This window comes from Varroa destructor, unplaced genomic scaffold (assembly GCF_002443255.2).
Source record: "Varroa destructor unplaced genomic scaffold, Vdes_3.0 BEIS01000003.1, whole genome shotgun sequence".
Classification (NCBI taxonomy): domain Eukaryota; kingdom Metazoa; phylum Arthropoda; class Arachnida; order Mesostigmata; family Varroidae; genus Varroa; species Varroa destructor.
In genome coordinates this window covers 23,998,289-24,014,999 of record NW_019211456.1, presented here as the reverse complement: position 1 = coordinate 24,014,999, position 16,711 = coordinate 23,998,289, and the positions used below count along the sequence as shown (strand labels likewise).

Genomic DNA, 16,711 nt, shown 5'->3' with positions numbered 1-16,711 from the left:
CTCATAAATCTTCCCACCCTACGATTGATGTTGTGGAGGGTAGTAAATCAGTCGTATATTGCGTCGGCTGTAGCAATTCTGGATTAGGCTAAGTTCATTGGCACAAAATTTCATCTGAATATGGAGGGTTAGTTAGCATCTAACACTCATAAAAGCTATTTCAAAAGCACAGTGCTGGAACATTGCAGGGCAAGATACGAATCTGACATTGAATCGTATGTAAAACGCTGTCGAACATGTTCTGTCGGAGCTTTTTAATTTAGTTTAAGGCACGACTTCGGTCTGTTTTCGTCTGTCTGAAAAATACATTTGGTATTATGCCGCACAAATACCTGGAGGAATTATCGCAAGCACCAATGGGTTTGTGCTCAAACACGGTCGATCAGGCTTGTGTAGTTAGGTAGGGATGCTGTGCAACGTTTCTAGGCAACGTAGCCGTGCACCCGGAGCGCTCAGACTGCGATGTAGGTAATAGCTATAACCTGAATCGGAATAGTTTTGCTGACGCAGACCTTTGGTCTCTGACATGCTGTTGCCACTCCTTATTTATTCGACGAAAAAGATTATCTAACATCAGCTTTAGCCTAGATTCTGTTAGCCGTGTTCTTAGCGGTACAGCTCACGACGACTTAACAGCACAAAAGCTGTAAAAGGCTACCTAACGTAATTTTACTAAAATCTATATATGTAATGAACCCGCCTGACTGCATATGTAAACAACCGTATCAATAAAAAAAACCTACGTGAACATGCGTAAAACAACGATTAGTGTGTGCAGAATCTTAGGTGTTCTATCTGCGTGTGCCTTTGTCCTATTTCCCTTTTTCTTTACGTAGGCCATAAAACAAAATTCCCGAATACAGCGACTCTGTTGATCCTCTAGACGTAGAATTAAAAACGTAATAATATAATCTAATTTATGTCAATGTAGTTAAATTATTCGGTAAGCCTTATTTGGACAAGAAGAAGGGCATAGCTGAAAACGATATTCACGCGAGTGTATTTCAGAAGGTAACGAAGTTTATGTACAAAGCAATTGAGCTATGTTTCGGAATTGTCTGAACCTCGGCTTTACCTAATGTGGCTTTGGGGGCTAATCTCCGGTTAACTTTGACGAACATAGCCTAATTGGTAGTGTTAGATGATGCCTACGTAGCTTCTTTTCTGCCTTTCATTAATCAGTTTGATAACTCCTGCAGTACACACCTTTCATTTCCATTCTGCTTGGCAGCAGTACAAAGTGTTCTGTTGGGTATTTAATTCTTTCGATACAGAAATTTATATCGTACACAGGACTTCACAAATGTGTGTTCATGGCAATGTTATGCGTTAATTTTTTTTTAACATGCGTTTTTTAACATGTAGAATATCTACATTCGAATTAGATTTGAAGACAAATATGGAATGCTGCTCTGCTTTATTATCTTTGCCGGCGTAACGACGTGACGAGTCTTAGACCGCTAAAACGTCACTATCGATCCCAGAGCCTTACATTTATTGTAGGGTTTTGTATCGCTAATGATCTACTTAGCCAAACGGCAGTTGGATTTTAAGGGGCTTTTGGGCTAGCTATTTTTCAAATTATAGTTAACAACGAAATCTAGTGCGTCTTCCAGACCAGTGCGTGAACTGGACTGAATAGGGAAACTGATCCTAATTGGTCTATGTGAGTCAGAAAGGGGCTTGCTAGTTTGAATTTGAATGGATAATCTCAAAGTGCGACCTTCAACGCTTTGAAATTGGTGAAATAGAGGTTACAACTGAATGCATAGGTCCACATTAGCCTAAACATTTCTCATTAATGAGTTCTTCCTATTCGACAAAGTTTTACTCGTACGCCTCTGCCGAACATTCCCTACAGGTTTCAACTTTAAGAATAACGCAAGTGAAATATAGCTATTCTTTTGGATGCGAAGAATAGGCAAATTTCTCCTCAACGATTACGCTTTTCTATTCAATGAAGCAATGGGCATCTCAATATCAAACGAGGCACAAAGGACAGGTCGCGGTGCTTTGTAAAGACGGCGAAGTCAATTGGATATGTAACCAATGTTACATATCCAATTGACCGGGGGCCGATTTTTCTGCTCGGTCATATCTCCTGGTGTCTTGAATGCTAAGCATGGGGCACGTAATAATTTTTCAATCTTCAAAAGTACCTTTTCCCTCGCCAGTGGTAGACACCCTCCCCAAATGCAAAAAGCTTTGAATGATGGATGATGATGATAAGATCTGGCGGTACAGTTGTTCTGTAAACCTAACCTTTTTCGATCCACAGTAATTTTGGTGCCCAATATAAGTGTAGGTTTGTCTAGTTGCATAACTTCTAAATAAGTTGGCGCTTCATATACTTATATAATATATGTATATATATGCGATTGAAGGGCTCTTTATTGAATTGCGGAATTAACGTTCTTAATGGTAAACTAATGCTAATACTAACTAAGTTGTGCTTGAAAGAACAGGTTCAATGATTTGACACCTAGAATTCAAGGAATGCGCTTCAAAACAATGTGATATGTGCCATAATCACAGTGTTATGACAACTTTTTTATTTTACATCATAAGGCTATACCTCAACAGTTAAATTCAGCAGAAGCTAAGTTTTTCTTGTGATTGTAATTGCTTAAACATCACACTGTTTGGACAAGGAATTACCGCCTGGTGACTCAATTCAATCGGGTAAGCTCTTCATGCTACCAGTTTTCTTTGTTGTTTGAGAAAAATTGGAAAGAAATGTTAAGATATACATTTTGTACTAGTTCCGTTTTCACATTGCCAGAATTCAAATACCCGCCTACGAGCGGGTAGTAATTGCATTTTAAAAGCGTGGCTTTTATATAGTTTTCGTTACCACTGTTCTTTTAGGAAACAGCAGTTTACGTATGTAATCTTTCTTTGTACTGATTACAAACAGTAATATCCAGTTATATTTCTAAGGAAGATTTCTTGAATTTAAAAATGTAGTTTTTTCAGGTGCACCTATCGTAAGCAACAGGTGCTGAAGTCCCTCACTGCTTCAAATCTTATAAGCCTTGCATAAACTCTTCCTGTCAGTACAAAAGCTCTACAGGCAAGCGCAACAGCCTCATCACTAATGTCTCCCCCAGCACCAGCCAAGGCCCCGTCCTTTGCAGCTACTCCGCCTTCAAACAAAAACCCTGTGTCAACTTCCCCATTGCCTACTCAACCCGAAAAAGAGTCTTCCGCACATGCAAAGCTATCGGATGTTCCCACTGATGGATCAGTGATCCCAAGAGCTGTTTTAAGCGGTCCGAAACCTGCTGTGGCTCCTGAAACACCGTCTCCCGAATCAGCAAACGAACAACAAGCAGCTGCAGGGCTCAAGGCCGTTGTAAGCCCAGCAGTGTGTTTGGCGAGGACAGTCGAACTTCTGGCAACACCAGTGCAGACTTCAGCTCATTCGTTAGCGGTCTTTTCAAACACCACAGTGAACTCCAACGCTGTCTCAGCATCTCCACGGCCCTTAATGACTGAACATACGCATCCACCTCTGGTGGTGACGCTAACCGCCACACAATCAGTTTCAGCGTCCCCTACGCCGTCAGAAATACCCGCATGTATATTGTCAGCATTCGACAGGGCGCAGATTCTCTCCCAAAGATCATCGCCGCAATCCGAACGGTCCTCTCTGGCATCCTTAGAGGAAGCTTCTGTGCCGAGTGGAATACTGTCACCGAACTTAACGGTATCGCTCAAAGCACCTGATCAGGTTTCGCCAGCAAAAAAGTCGGCAGAGCCCGTGCAATCTGCAGAGGTACACATTTCTGTACCGCTTGGATCAGGACAAGTTACGCAAGAGCGTGGAAAAATACCAGTAGCACCACCGGTGCAATCGGAGGCATTTGAAGGAAGCTCACCGAATTCCGCAAGGACTCTGCCGAGTCCGGGAACTCCATCCCCAATCTTGGATCCAGCGGCGCTACTGATGGCGGACCCTGCAGCTCTAACATCGGTCCCTTTAAAGGAGGGGTTTATCAGCTTGAAAGATTTGACGACCCCCGAAAACGTGCCACCAGCCCTCGAAAAGCTAGTGGCAGTTCCTGAAAAAGTTGTATCCGTTTCTAAGGGCGTAAAGCCGGCATACACAACGACAGCACCAGTTTCTAAAATAAGACCGGCATCCCTTGCAAAAGGTTTCGTGCCACCACCATCAGTTTCTGGAGAAACTGTATCAGCCCCTGCACAGTCGTCCCACAACGCTAAAAGTCCGGAACCGGTTTCCGTAAAAGACTTGCTAGTTTCTTCAAAACCTGTATCGGCTCCACCGATACCACCTGGTGGTTTGGCTCAAGCAAAGTTACCACAAGTTCCCGTGCCGGCACAATCGAACTCCACAAGTTCGGCATCAAACTTAAAAGGGCCATCAGACACTCCAAAACTCCCATCAGATATAGACCTCTCATTACTTGACTCGTCAACGTCCAAAAAAATGCCGCTTCCGCTTTTTACTCCGTTAGGAGTCTTAGGGTCGGAAAATCTGTCGCTGGAACCCGCATCGGATCCTGTGAAAGCAAAAGCGGCATTACCACAAATACAACGGCGTCTAAAATTCGTTCAGCCAGACGTAGCAGAAGCTGATTCCGATAAAAATGAGCCGCCTGACCCTGTAGTTCCTTCTCCAAAATTGCGCGTCCGGAAAGGTAGGGGACGGCCTGGTGATGGCAAAGCGCGAAATTTACATACCAAGGCACGAGACGTCCAGACGAAAAATCGAATTGCGCAAAAACAAGCTCGATTTTTTCAAAACAAAGCTAAGGGACTACGGACTAAAGGTCGACCCGTCCAGACGAAAGCTCGACTTCGTCAAGTCAGGACTCGAGCCTTGCAAACAAAAGGCCGAGGTCTTCAGGGTAAGGCTCGCGAAGTGCCATTGAAAGCGCATCCTTCGCCGAGTCCACAAAAACCACAACCGTCATCCTCAGACGACGCGTCAGAAGCAACAGAAGCTCCGGATGTTACACCAGAAATTACACCGAGTCCTGTGGTGTCTCCTCCGGTTTCTCCAGAGATTCCACCGACAGCTCTGCAGGAATGTCAAAAAGACATGGCAAATGTATCTGCGCAAAGTCCACCAGAGTTCTCAAAAGCTTTGCCAGCGATTCCAGAAGCTTCTCAAATCTCCAAAGCTACTGAGATCCGTAGCCCAGAATTGTCACAGTTGCGCAGCACTTCTGAGACATCCGAAATACCTCAAGCGGCTTTGGGAGCGTTTTCAAATGTCAATCGCGCACCTTCAGCAGCTTTAAAAGTGCCTCAAAATATTTCACAGGGGCCTGTCGAAGGCTCACCTGCAAAAGTGCCGCCGGAAGACCCACGGCTGTCTCCAGTTCCGGTTTCTGGAAGCGCCTCCCGAGCATCAGAGGAAAATCCAGAATCAAAATCTGGTTCGTCGGTGTGAACTGGCGTCAAGAAATCCACAACAAAGTCAATCAATGAAAACTTCTATTGGTGTATCACAAAGTTGCTGCAGAGGATTCACAGCGTGTCTAAGAAGGCAATTCGACCAATGATTATCGCGTCGACTACAGGCTAATAGCGCATAGTAGAATGTTGGTTACACGAGGAATAACGAATTATTATTAATGACAAGATGGTTTTGTGGCAGAAAGTAGTCACATCTATAAACTCATTTTCAATATGACAAAAAGTTGGACCTAAGAACACCCGAGTCGTTACCCGCTATACTGAGCACATTTTTCATGCAATCTCGTGTGAACATCGTTAACATTGGCATGAACGTTCTTGCCAACCTCAGATTGACACAGACGACTTGGACGCGCTTTCCAAAAGAGGACACAACGATAATAATGTATAAGTTAAGGCATGGTGCTTTATTTACGCTGCTAGACGTGCACGCGTTTCCTCATAAACGTACAAAACACCAGCCATCTACTAGAGGCCCGTGTTTTTACGACGCGTACAGAGCGCTACACACAAACGCAGACAAGTACTTGCTCAACGTAGGAAAATTTCGGTCGCCTAAGGGCATCTAAATGATTGGTGGATATTATTAAGAGAAAGAGAATGTCAAAGGCATGTAAATGAGCGGCTTAAGAGGGACCATGTGCATAATGGATGCGCTGACCAAGTTCAGTGTCTAATCAAGAAGGACAAAGACATGGACTTACCGACCTAATTACCATCTTTGGAGGCCACTCGAATATGTGCTCACATACAACCGATGTCACCGGTAAGGCTCATTGTGTGAGCCTACTTTACACGTAAACTTGGTACAATCACGTCAAAAATGACGACTTTCATATTTAGCACTAACAAGAAAAGTGGCCATCGAAGGTTAGCAAGCCAAGAGCTGCTTTCCATTGAAGACAACACGGATACGAATCTTGTAATCCCCACTATTTGAAGACAACGCGCCACTTCAGCGAAGCCAGCGGGAGTTGGGACACACGCACCATGAGCATCCTCTTTGCTAATTACAATTGCTGTATTGCTAACATGACAATATTAATATTTCTTGACGGCGATCACTTCCTATATTATTATTGTTATTATTAGTATCTTCTTCTTATTAGTAATCTTCCTGGATACAGGCTAGGTGAAATTGAATAAAAAATGCCGGTCGTCATAAATGCAGCCATTCTTTTCGGATGGTAGATGAGTATATTGATCTGTAGCGGTATCTCAGCCCTGAAACGCTAGCGCTTAGAGCCTGCTCATTCGAACCACCTTGATGCGGCACTAAGAAGATTTGGCACAAGTGTTTTTTTTAAGAAAGAAGGCAGCTTGCTTGCTATGGAGAAAATTTCTTGAAACCTATTGAAATTAAACATGCAAATCATGCACTCTATGGTCAGGTCGTTGATGTTTCCGCAGACAACTGCAAGAAACGTTATGCTTATGGAGGGTTTTCCGATGCGTTTCATTAGCAGCGCTAAGTACTGACCTTTTGCATTATGAGAAATAATTATAAAATTAAAAACACAATTACAAAACGTTATTTCTGCTCAGTTATCACTAGGTTTGACGTCGCGTTGAACTGCACTAGGTAAAGACGGCTTCGGGTAATATGAGTGCATAGCGTAATGTTACGCTGTACTACAGAAAAGATACAAATAGTACGAAAATTATCCGAAATCAACGCTATAAACACGAAAATTGTTTTGCAAAATTTATTAATTCCGACGACCATTATGGTCCTGGTTGAAACTTTGTTTGGAGATGATTACTTACTGTATTATTAAATAAAGAGTCGCGTTCCATCGTGATGACTGCTTGTTCCGAAGAACCTTGTCGAAGGACCTAGATAAGCCAAACATAAACAAGATCTACTCAGTCCATAGACACTCATGAAACGGTGATGCATGCACCCGTCTTAACGGACTTTTCGAGCACAGGCTTCCTATACCGGAAAAAACGCGGCTCTGTGTAGTAGAAGTGGGCATAGATTGTGAAAATTAAGCACGATATTGACAGAAGATACTTGTGGCTGACAAATGAGCAGTATACACTTTTTTTTTTTATTTTAAGAACGAGTATTTAATTAGCGATGTACGAACGGTTATTAAACGGCGTAACGGCGGGCTAAACTTCGCGAAAAAGCACAATAGATCATCACAATCGTCCATTAATTAGTTAGGAACTTTATCGAATATGCGTCATGAGATAATGATCTCATGACGCATAGTGGCCACTTCTCCCGTTGCAACAGCACGCCCATGTTTAAAAAACACAGCAGCTGTGTGACATGACTTCTTAACGTAAAAGTGCACACCTTCACAACTATTCAAGTGAATTCGGAAAAAAGACAAACTCACAATTAACGACAGGAACATTCGAGAGCTAAGAGCCTGCGTAAGCCGAAAATTATTGGTTATAGGACCCTGGCAGGCGAAACCAAACCATCTATCAGTCATATAATGAAGGTCTGATGTCTAATTATTATTTTTTTTTTGTACTAAACATAACTTCACTTACTCGGCAGCTCTTCCTCTATCCACTAAAGCAGATTTTTTTTATAAACCATTTAAAGCTACAGATGAGAGAATGCCTTAGTGCTTAAGCATGCTGAGCGATATTTCTCTAAATCACAAGTAGACTGTTCAGGTTTATTTAAATAAAATATTCAGCTATAATAACTTTGTGCGCTGAAGGTGATACTTGTAAGATCGATAATAGGCGTTCCGCAACTAAAACTAAACATAATTTATTTAAGTATTGAGGTTTTTATAAATGCAGAATCTCTTTAAGAAGCGCACAAATAGAAACGCCCGACGTTTTATTGTTTGTGGTGATAAGGGCATTTATCTTATTTTATTATTATTAAATTGACAGAAGAAGAAATAAGCGATTTTTGATGACCACCTGCGCCGAACTGACGTGGCGAACACGAACCACCGGACGACCTCATTACAAGGAGGGGTAGTCAAGCAGCCTGTGACAGATGTAAATCTCATTATAAGATAAGATTTTTTTTAGAATGATAGCTTTCTGCGCTGATAATTAATATATCATTAGTAACAGGTACATTGGACCTGTGGACGAAGTCAGTCTTTCTATCATTACATATACTTGGGCCATCTTTCATAACGAAAGAAGACATAACATGCTCACCAAAATGCTTCTGAAACACAACAGGGATCATTAATCTATGTTCTTTGTCGTTGTTTTTCTTGTGCTGCTTTGTAGATCATGAACAGCCGTACTTGGCTCTCAGATCAGACGGAAATGAGCGCGATCATGCGGATTATAACACTGCATTCATCACAGACATTGCACACGGACAAATTCCGTAATGCAATAGGCCATCCAATAAGAGGTGCACCATGCCAAAAAAATCCATAGAAAATCTGTGTAGCAGAATTGCAATTTGGGAAAGTCAGGCGAGGAAAACATTCTATTATACTACAGCTTAGAGTGTTGTCTATATTGAATCCATTAAGCAGTATCCATTACACGGAAAAGATAGCGCATTATTGGACTCGATGTACCAAACAGAATTTGGTATTAAAGGAATACTTTGCCAGATGGGTAGGCCAGCCAGTGAGTCAGTTATTTGGCACAGATCAATGTTGGATTAACTTTTAACTCGAAAGTAATAACAATATTCTTCTGTTGCCGGCTAAAATATCTCTAATCGATGCAAGTAGCTTGGATAAGGGTGCACTAATGATAGTATAGATTTAAGTCGCCGGGGGGTAGAGATTCAAGGACTATTCCACTGTTCAAGTTCGTCATTGGTGCACGTTCACTAATTTTGTCCACCTGATGAATAAGATCTCTGCACGCGATGTTGGACTGATCTATAAAGAAAGATAATATGGAATTAAGGCGCCAATTTTTTCTGTAAATAGTCTCGTTTATCGATGTACGAAAGATATATGAGATGGCGAGAAAAACGACCAATGGCGATCCCTTAACAAGGTGATGCAGAACACTCCAGAGTCTCCTGAGTACTATCTGTTTGTACTCCACTATATATATATATATATATAGTTACCGAAAATCAAGATGTCTCGAGGAGCTTATCATGAAACGCAATAAATACACATATAGACCCTACGATTCAGTAATGTTTAATAAATTTCTTTTAAAATAACACATTCTAGAGTTGAATCACACCTGAAAAATTATGCTTAGAACGACGACTCCACGGGGGTCCTTAACTGATTGCTCAAACGTCATATATGGCTCTGCTATGTGAAGCACATGCAATTTAAAACAAATTACGGTTAATCCGATTTTCAAAAATTTCTCCACAACTTAAACGAATAAAATTATAAACTTAGCAGCTCGCAGTAAAACAAGTGCGGTTGGTTTTTCTTTTGTACACGTTTGAAATAGACGCATAATTTTGGGCTGATAGAAAATTATGACCACCCCGATATCACAGGTTCAACACAACAGCACACTTCCCGATATCGACGCCAAATTATCATCATAGACATTGCACTCGTTCGATAAAATCAAATTGGGAGGTGGCGTTGGTGACTACCCCAGCAGATATGATAATGGCTTGTAAAGGAGAACGATGCTTAATATTATGGCTTTCAACAAACCTCGAGTGGTCTGGCTCGACCATCGACGAGATGCTCTGATCGCACCGTTGAAGCAGTACCCCAATGAAAATAAAACGCTGTAAAGAAACATATTCTCTCACCGTTCGCGCTCCTTCTTTGATCGTTATTTTCGGTTCTATTGTTTTGCTCCGGTAGAACAAAAACGGGCGCGTCAGCGGAATCTGGACGAAACCAAACTTTAAAGGCATCTATTTAATTCTAAAAATATAATTTTTTACTGTCTTACCGATTCCAAATCGAACTGCTTAAAAAAAGTCTAAAGCGAGACCTAGCTTATCGTATTCGTGAACAATACTTCTACTTGTGTGTGCTACAACAACAGCTTGACATTTGTTACCTCGGCTGTGGCGTTTTAAGCCATCTTCAGGATCAGTGGCTCTGCGGTCGGACTCTGCCTTTAAGATTCCGGCTCGATTATGATGAGCACTCGCCGTGTGAAGGTTGAGACAATATATTCTAGGAGTATAAGCGCTAACTCATAGAATAGTATATAGCGCAATATAAAACACAGCAGAGGAATGTCTGGATTCTAGTAATCCACCCCACAGAGAATAGAATTAGAGACAAATATTGGCGTGTTATAGACGTGGGTGGATAACAATTAAAAGTAGCGCCTCTTCAAAGTATATGTAATAATGGGGCAATGAACAATCTAAGGGAAACAAAAAAAATTGTTCACTTTGTCGCCTGTTCCTCCTATAATCCTGAATGACTCAAGTGCTGTAAACCTAAAACACTTCATGAATACGGTAGACCCCATTTCGAGACACGAGATGGCTATCGTATTTACTGAATTTGATTGCTGAGTATAATGTTTCCCGATGTTTAGCTTTGTTTTTAATTTGATTTTAACTTTGAAAACTACTTTTGAGCTCGCTCTTACCAAAGAGGTTATAGCGCCGTTCAAGCATGCTACCCTCGATTTATTGTGGGCGGTCTGTACTGGTAGTGTATCATACACAAACATATAGGAGAAAACATATTTAAACCTAAAAATCACATACGTGCTCCTGTCCCGAGCTTAGCTTGAGAGACCAACACAAATTTATAATCAACATCGAGAAACAGATAACGAATTTGGCATTCGTATCAAACTCCCATAAAATATTTCGTGTAAGTTTGTACAACTGTACGTCCAATTCGCTGGATGGCCATACGTTATACCTGAATTTTCGTTTAGAATTTCTTGGCTAAGTTTTTACAAACGTATATGCAAATAGATGAATTTCAATTATAAAAAATATTAAAGGTTGTTTTAGGTAAATTTGATTTACTAAATCACCCATTCTCTCTCGATAGGTAGTAAGATCCGGAACGGAACGTGCACAGAGGACTAGTGACTTACTTAAGCGATTGTTCTTAAGCAGTCCGAAATCTTCTACTAATTACTTCCAGAAAACCGGATCCTATTTTCGCTTCGTTAATTGCCAGTGCAACGAACTCGATTTAACGGCGCGAACGGAAGGAAGCACAATGCATACCCCGAAGCTAGGGGTCTACATGGGGCATCCTAAATTAATGTATCCTAAGATCCTCTGAAACAAAGTATAGTTACTCCCGCGATCAATCAAGCTTTTCAGCTTCACATCGAAACGTCAGAGGTCAGCCAGAGGTGCCGATAGTAAAAAATGGAACACTTGACCGGAAATAACGAAAATCTGCTTTGGAATCTAATGTACAATTATGTTATCAAAATTTAAAACTTTGATATGCTTTACAGAATAAAACATTAAAATAAACGATGTTGTTTATCAGTTCATTATTTTGTTTCGATAACGCATATAGATTACATAGCAATGTTGGTTTGTATGCGATTGGACACTGAGGACATTTTATAGTGTAACAAGGGAAAAAAACATACTTTAAACCCCATGATGTTTCAGCGTTAATGTACATGTGTGCCATTCTTCATGTGCAGGTGCTCTTCTTTTATCAAAAAGAATTCCCTTAGAAACAAAACTGATTTGACATACAGTGCGCCACGAAGACAAATTTAAGCGATTTTGTTTGAAGGGCGCCAAAACAGCCTTATGAATAATGAAACGATATTTGTAGTAATTATTAATTTAACAGGAATGAGCTCAACGAAGACATCCGTTCTACGTACAGCGCATATGAAAACGTAAAATTACAATAAATATTAGGGTATCGCTAGTTTTGTCCTAAAATTAAAAAAAAAAAAAGCTGTCTACAAAGCATGCTTAAGAGAACGCCAACCCATGATTAAGCTCACGAAAAACAGCTGAATTTACACAATAGATTGCCATGATTTTATTTAGATATGTATTTGGAGGAAAGAGGACATGGGAAGGTGTCACACGGAGAATTACTTTCAAGTGATGATCTTATTTAGCTATCAGATTTGTATAACATTTGAACACTGAAAATTTTGCTCTATAATGGAACCTGGTTTATTCGATGAATAGATGAAAGATAATCGACTACTGAAATTAGCAGTGATTGAATGTTCTCGTAACATACCTGTATTAATCGTTGTATCAAGACTAGATACTGCGATACGTGTGTGATAACAGGTAAATAACCAGGGTCTGGGCTATACAAATGAAGCCACGAAGGGCGGTTTCCATAACGTCACATGAAATGACTTGGTCGTAGCGTTGTACCACGTTCCAATATGTGATTAGTCACCACAAGCGTCCATGTGAGTTCAAGATAAAAAAATTTTTTTAAGCTTTTTGATTTTCAAAAAGGTACAAAGTTTAAGAGGCTATAATTTATTGATGCTCAATGTTTATATATGTCGGATAACGAACGTGCTTATCTATGTGAGCACCTGAAGCAAGCGCCTTGTGCACTCGGGAATGATATTAATTGGGGATTGTCTGTTTCCCCTGCACATGGTGCACCCAAGTGACGGCCAAAAAGGGGGCCCGTTATTTTGTTTATAACCCCAATTTAGCATCTGTTGACGAGGTGGTGAAGATCTCCGCATTGTAGTTGAGGCAGATACGCTGACTTCACTATGACTTTCACTCGTTCTTATCGTTTCGATGACTTTTGTAGTGACTATAAAGTTAATTCCATATAGAATCGCAGTTATCAAGTCGATAATACAGTGAGTGCGCACTAGGTAGCATAAAGGGCGATCGAACCTATTAATGGCATATCAAATAATTCTTCGAAAAAAAAAAAACACAAGATGCACTCGCTGTAAACCAAAGAGAGTATTTTAGCATTTAACTTTACTGTAATGGGATTAAGCTGAACCTATGCATTCGGCATAATTGTTACACGGTGATAGATTACCTACCAAAACAGCTGTTGCTGATTCCAAAGTTGGAGGTTTACCATAGGACAACTCACTCGCTTGGCCGCATGTTCCCCGTACAACGTAGACACCGAAAAGAACGAGAGCCATTAGAGGGTTCTGCACGTGTGGTACATAAAGATACATCATCCCTTCATGGGACTTCAGGAAGAATCAATTCTTGCACCATAAAGTAGGGCCAACCCTAATTAAGTTTTAGTAAGTCCAATTATACTACTAGTCCTGAGAAGAAGTCGATTTCAGGCATATTAGAACCTCGCCTACCAGATCTCACTTATTTGATGAGATAAGCCAGTTTGGCCGCCATTAATGATCGGCCATGGTTGACACTCCAGGCGTCCAGTTGTACTCGGAACCGAACTTCCATGTAGGTCCGAAACACAGGTCTTCGATCCCTTTTTACACGACTTTTTGAACCATTCTCGATTGTAGTTCTGCAAAGCTTGAGCCCAAAATTTGAGAAAGCTGCTGTGACTCCCAGCCTATGGACAATTCTAAAACCGAGCAGAGGCACAGTATTATGGAATTATAAGTAACTCGTAATGTAGATTACGGCGCGCCTGGAATCACTATCTTCAGTAGTAGATCTCCTGGACAAATGACAACAGGTACACTTCAGTTCTTAGTTATTCCAAACAAACTATTAAAAGTTCCAAACACATTTTCAATGACCATTTTAACAGCTGATAAATGAATGCTTTGGCATTCGTCATATGCAACAGGAATACAATCATGCAGAATACTACCAGATGCTATATCGGCCCCGAACTGGGCATGGAAATCTGAAGCGAGGCACCGTAAAAGCGTGCGCGGAGCTAGTCACTCCTTACGTCATGTTTTCTGGTGGATCAGGGGTAGGGCAAGAGATTCAGTGCACCATGGAAAGGTTACCGCTGTGGCTGTTCCTAATAAGTTTTAATATTTCACGAATGATGTTAGCAACTACAAACTCAAATTAAATGGATGAGGAAATGATTTATTTGTATGTATTGTGTGCATATTTATCTATCAAAGTTTTATGTATTGATCAGTTCAATTAATTGTTGTCTTTTTTCGTTTTGCAATTATTTGTAAGTACTAAATTATGTGTATCCAGGATATGTTAATTAGACCGTACGGACCAAATAATTGTATCAATTGTCTAGGTACTTTGACAATATCTTTTTGGCCAAAACTTACTTAGCAGTTTATCGGTGTTTACACTTTACAACACGAATACGTACGTATAAAATAAAATGAAAAAAAAAACCGTTAATAAGTGTTGAATATCAAAAAAAGACCATGTCTTTTAACAACTTGTCAAAATCAATTGTAACAGAAGGTGCATACTAAAGCCATTAACTAAAAGCCTTGCATTTTGTTGTTTTCTAAGGGGCAAACCCTCTATTGCTAAATCATAATAAATGAACGTGTGTGTGTGCAGCGAATTGATCCGAAAACTTTCTGTGTAAAAATAATTACGTCACACTTTATATTAAAATCGCGCATTTTAAACTGGGACTATAGCTTCATTTGTGTACAATTAAATTTGAATTCAGTCTTCATTAACCATTCGATTGGCTGTTGTTGAATTATTGAGGGTAAATTATGAAGGACACGCCGCCAGCCGGGAAAAACATAATCCTAGAATGACATGAAGCTTAGTTGAAAAATTTTCCTCAGGACACACCATTCCATATACAGAATGATATATTGAGTCCTAAAGAAAAGTACGAACTAACCCGATGAGATAATTCCAGTTAACGAAATCTAGGGCATCGCTTTCGTCATGGTTTCAATCATCGGGTACCAGCTTTTAACGTGCGTTTGACTGAAACAGCAATAAATATAGCTTGCAGCCATTTCGGTTATTTGTATAAATAAAATGACTCGGTCATGATAGTGCCACCTCATAACATTAACAATCTTATAAACAAATTTTGAATTTTTTTCTCCAGGCTTGACAATCGAGGACTAGGGACCGGCATGAATTAAATTGAAATGACCGCTTCAAAAATTAAGGCGGTACTGGTCAAACGACACGATACATAAAAACTAACTTTGAACGGGGGGGGGGGCTCATATTAGTGCCATGTCCAAATTGGAGAGAATGATTGAAGGTTCACACGATATTTATGAAGGCGCGAAGCAAAAATGTCACCAATCGCGCATGCATTTGCCTTGGTAACTGAAACGCTTTTGAGGCTGAACGCAAATGCACAGTAGGAATACGTGGGATTTTACGTGTACGTTTCGTTTAGCCTCACAGGTAACGGCCGCTGCAGATCGCTAAAGTCTAAGTGGTGATGTTTGCCTAGAAGTAGCGTCACGTCGCGATATGCCACCTAGTATTAACGCTTGGCCATTCTAAAAATTAACGACCGCTCGTAATGGATTTGCGATCTTCTCTGTAAATTGGCAAAAGGTTCTGTCGCTTCTTAAAGAAACTTGTCCCTTCTATTTCATCTTACTTACTATTTACTTCTGGTATAGCGTTCGAAAGTTCTTCCTTCGATAGCCACTTCCACAATAGCATCTTTGACATATACAGTAGGTCATACAATGCGCCGGATGTTCCACTCATGCCGGGTCATAGTACGTACGTCATGGATCAGCCGGAAATTGTATTCTGTGTTCGGGCAATGGCCGATAACACTCTGAACGGCCAAGCCAAGGCTCTCCAGGTGAAAGGCACCTTGTGTAAGTGGCACTTGCTTGTGTAACACGCTATCTATCCTGTACGTACGTGACGTACATAAGCTCAACCCTGCTTGGCGTTTCTCCAGTGGACAGAATTATTGCCGAGAAATTCATACATTTTGAATATTTGCATTTATTTTACATGAACTGTGGAAATAAACTTTCGATACGCAGAAGGATCGCATTTTAATCATGAGTACACAACACTTTTCCATTTGTAGTGGATGCGATTACTTAAACAATAATCGCTCGGACGAGAGGCCTAATTTACTAAGCTACAATAATGTATAAAAATGTAATAGGCTGAGTAATAACGTTTTCTAACGGTATTATTCTGGAAATGCAATTTCATCTTGAAAAACTTCTCAAAAAAGATCCGAAATAATGTCAGGTCATCATGCACCATAAAAACGCGATGCCACACATGACAAGCATGCTCAAAGCTGCTATCCAGGACTTTGATGGGGTTTTCTTGCACCGTACACATCATCCGCACCCCGTGACAAATTTTCGTCTTCTCTGTTTACTAAGCAATTACTTTTGTTGCCTTACCTTCGACACGGATCGAAATCTCAAGAAGTGATTGAAAAATTTCTTTGAGACGGAGCTCGCCAGTTTTTTGCGAGATCAGATACACCATTTGGTAAAAAGATACGAGACAATCGTAAACGATGTAGCGGAA

At 40.6% G+C, this 16,711-nt stretch overlaps 1 protein-coding gene across 7 annotated transcripts; it reads left to right on the top strand.

Moving 5' to 3' along the window:
- Window positions 1-1,588: 1,588 nt before the first annotated feature.
- On the top strand, window positions 1,589-6,621 carry LOC111248090 (uncharacterized). Of its 7 annotated transcripts, none has more exons than XM_086984530.1 (3): window positions 1,589-1,666; window positions 2,652-2,682; window positions 3,058-6,621. In XM_086984530.1, the coding sequence occupies exon 3, from the start codon at window positions 3,098-3,100 to the stop codon at window positions 5,420-5,422; it is 2,325 nt and encodes a 774-aa protein (XP_086840656.1). In that variant the 5' UTR covers window positions 1,589-1,666; window positions 2,652-2,682; window positions 3,058-3,097; the 3' UTR covers window positions 5,423-6,621. The 7 variants fall into 7 exon arrangements, with proteins under 7 accessions (XP_086840656.1, XP_022655585.1, XP_022655587.1 ...); XM_022799850.2 differs by having other exon boundaries at window positions 1,593-1,666; window positions 2,569-2,682; window positions 2,968-6,621; XM_022799852.2 differs by having other exon boundaries at window positions 1,594-1,666; window positions 2,968-6,621.
- The last annotated feature ends 10,090 nt before the right edge of the window (window positions 6,622-16,711 follow it).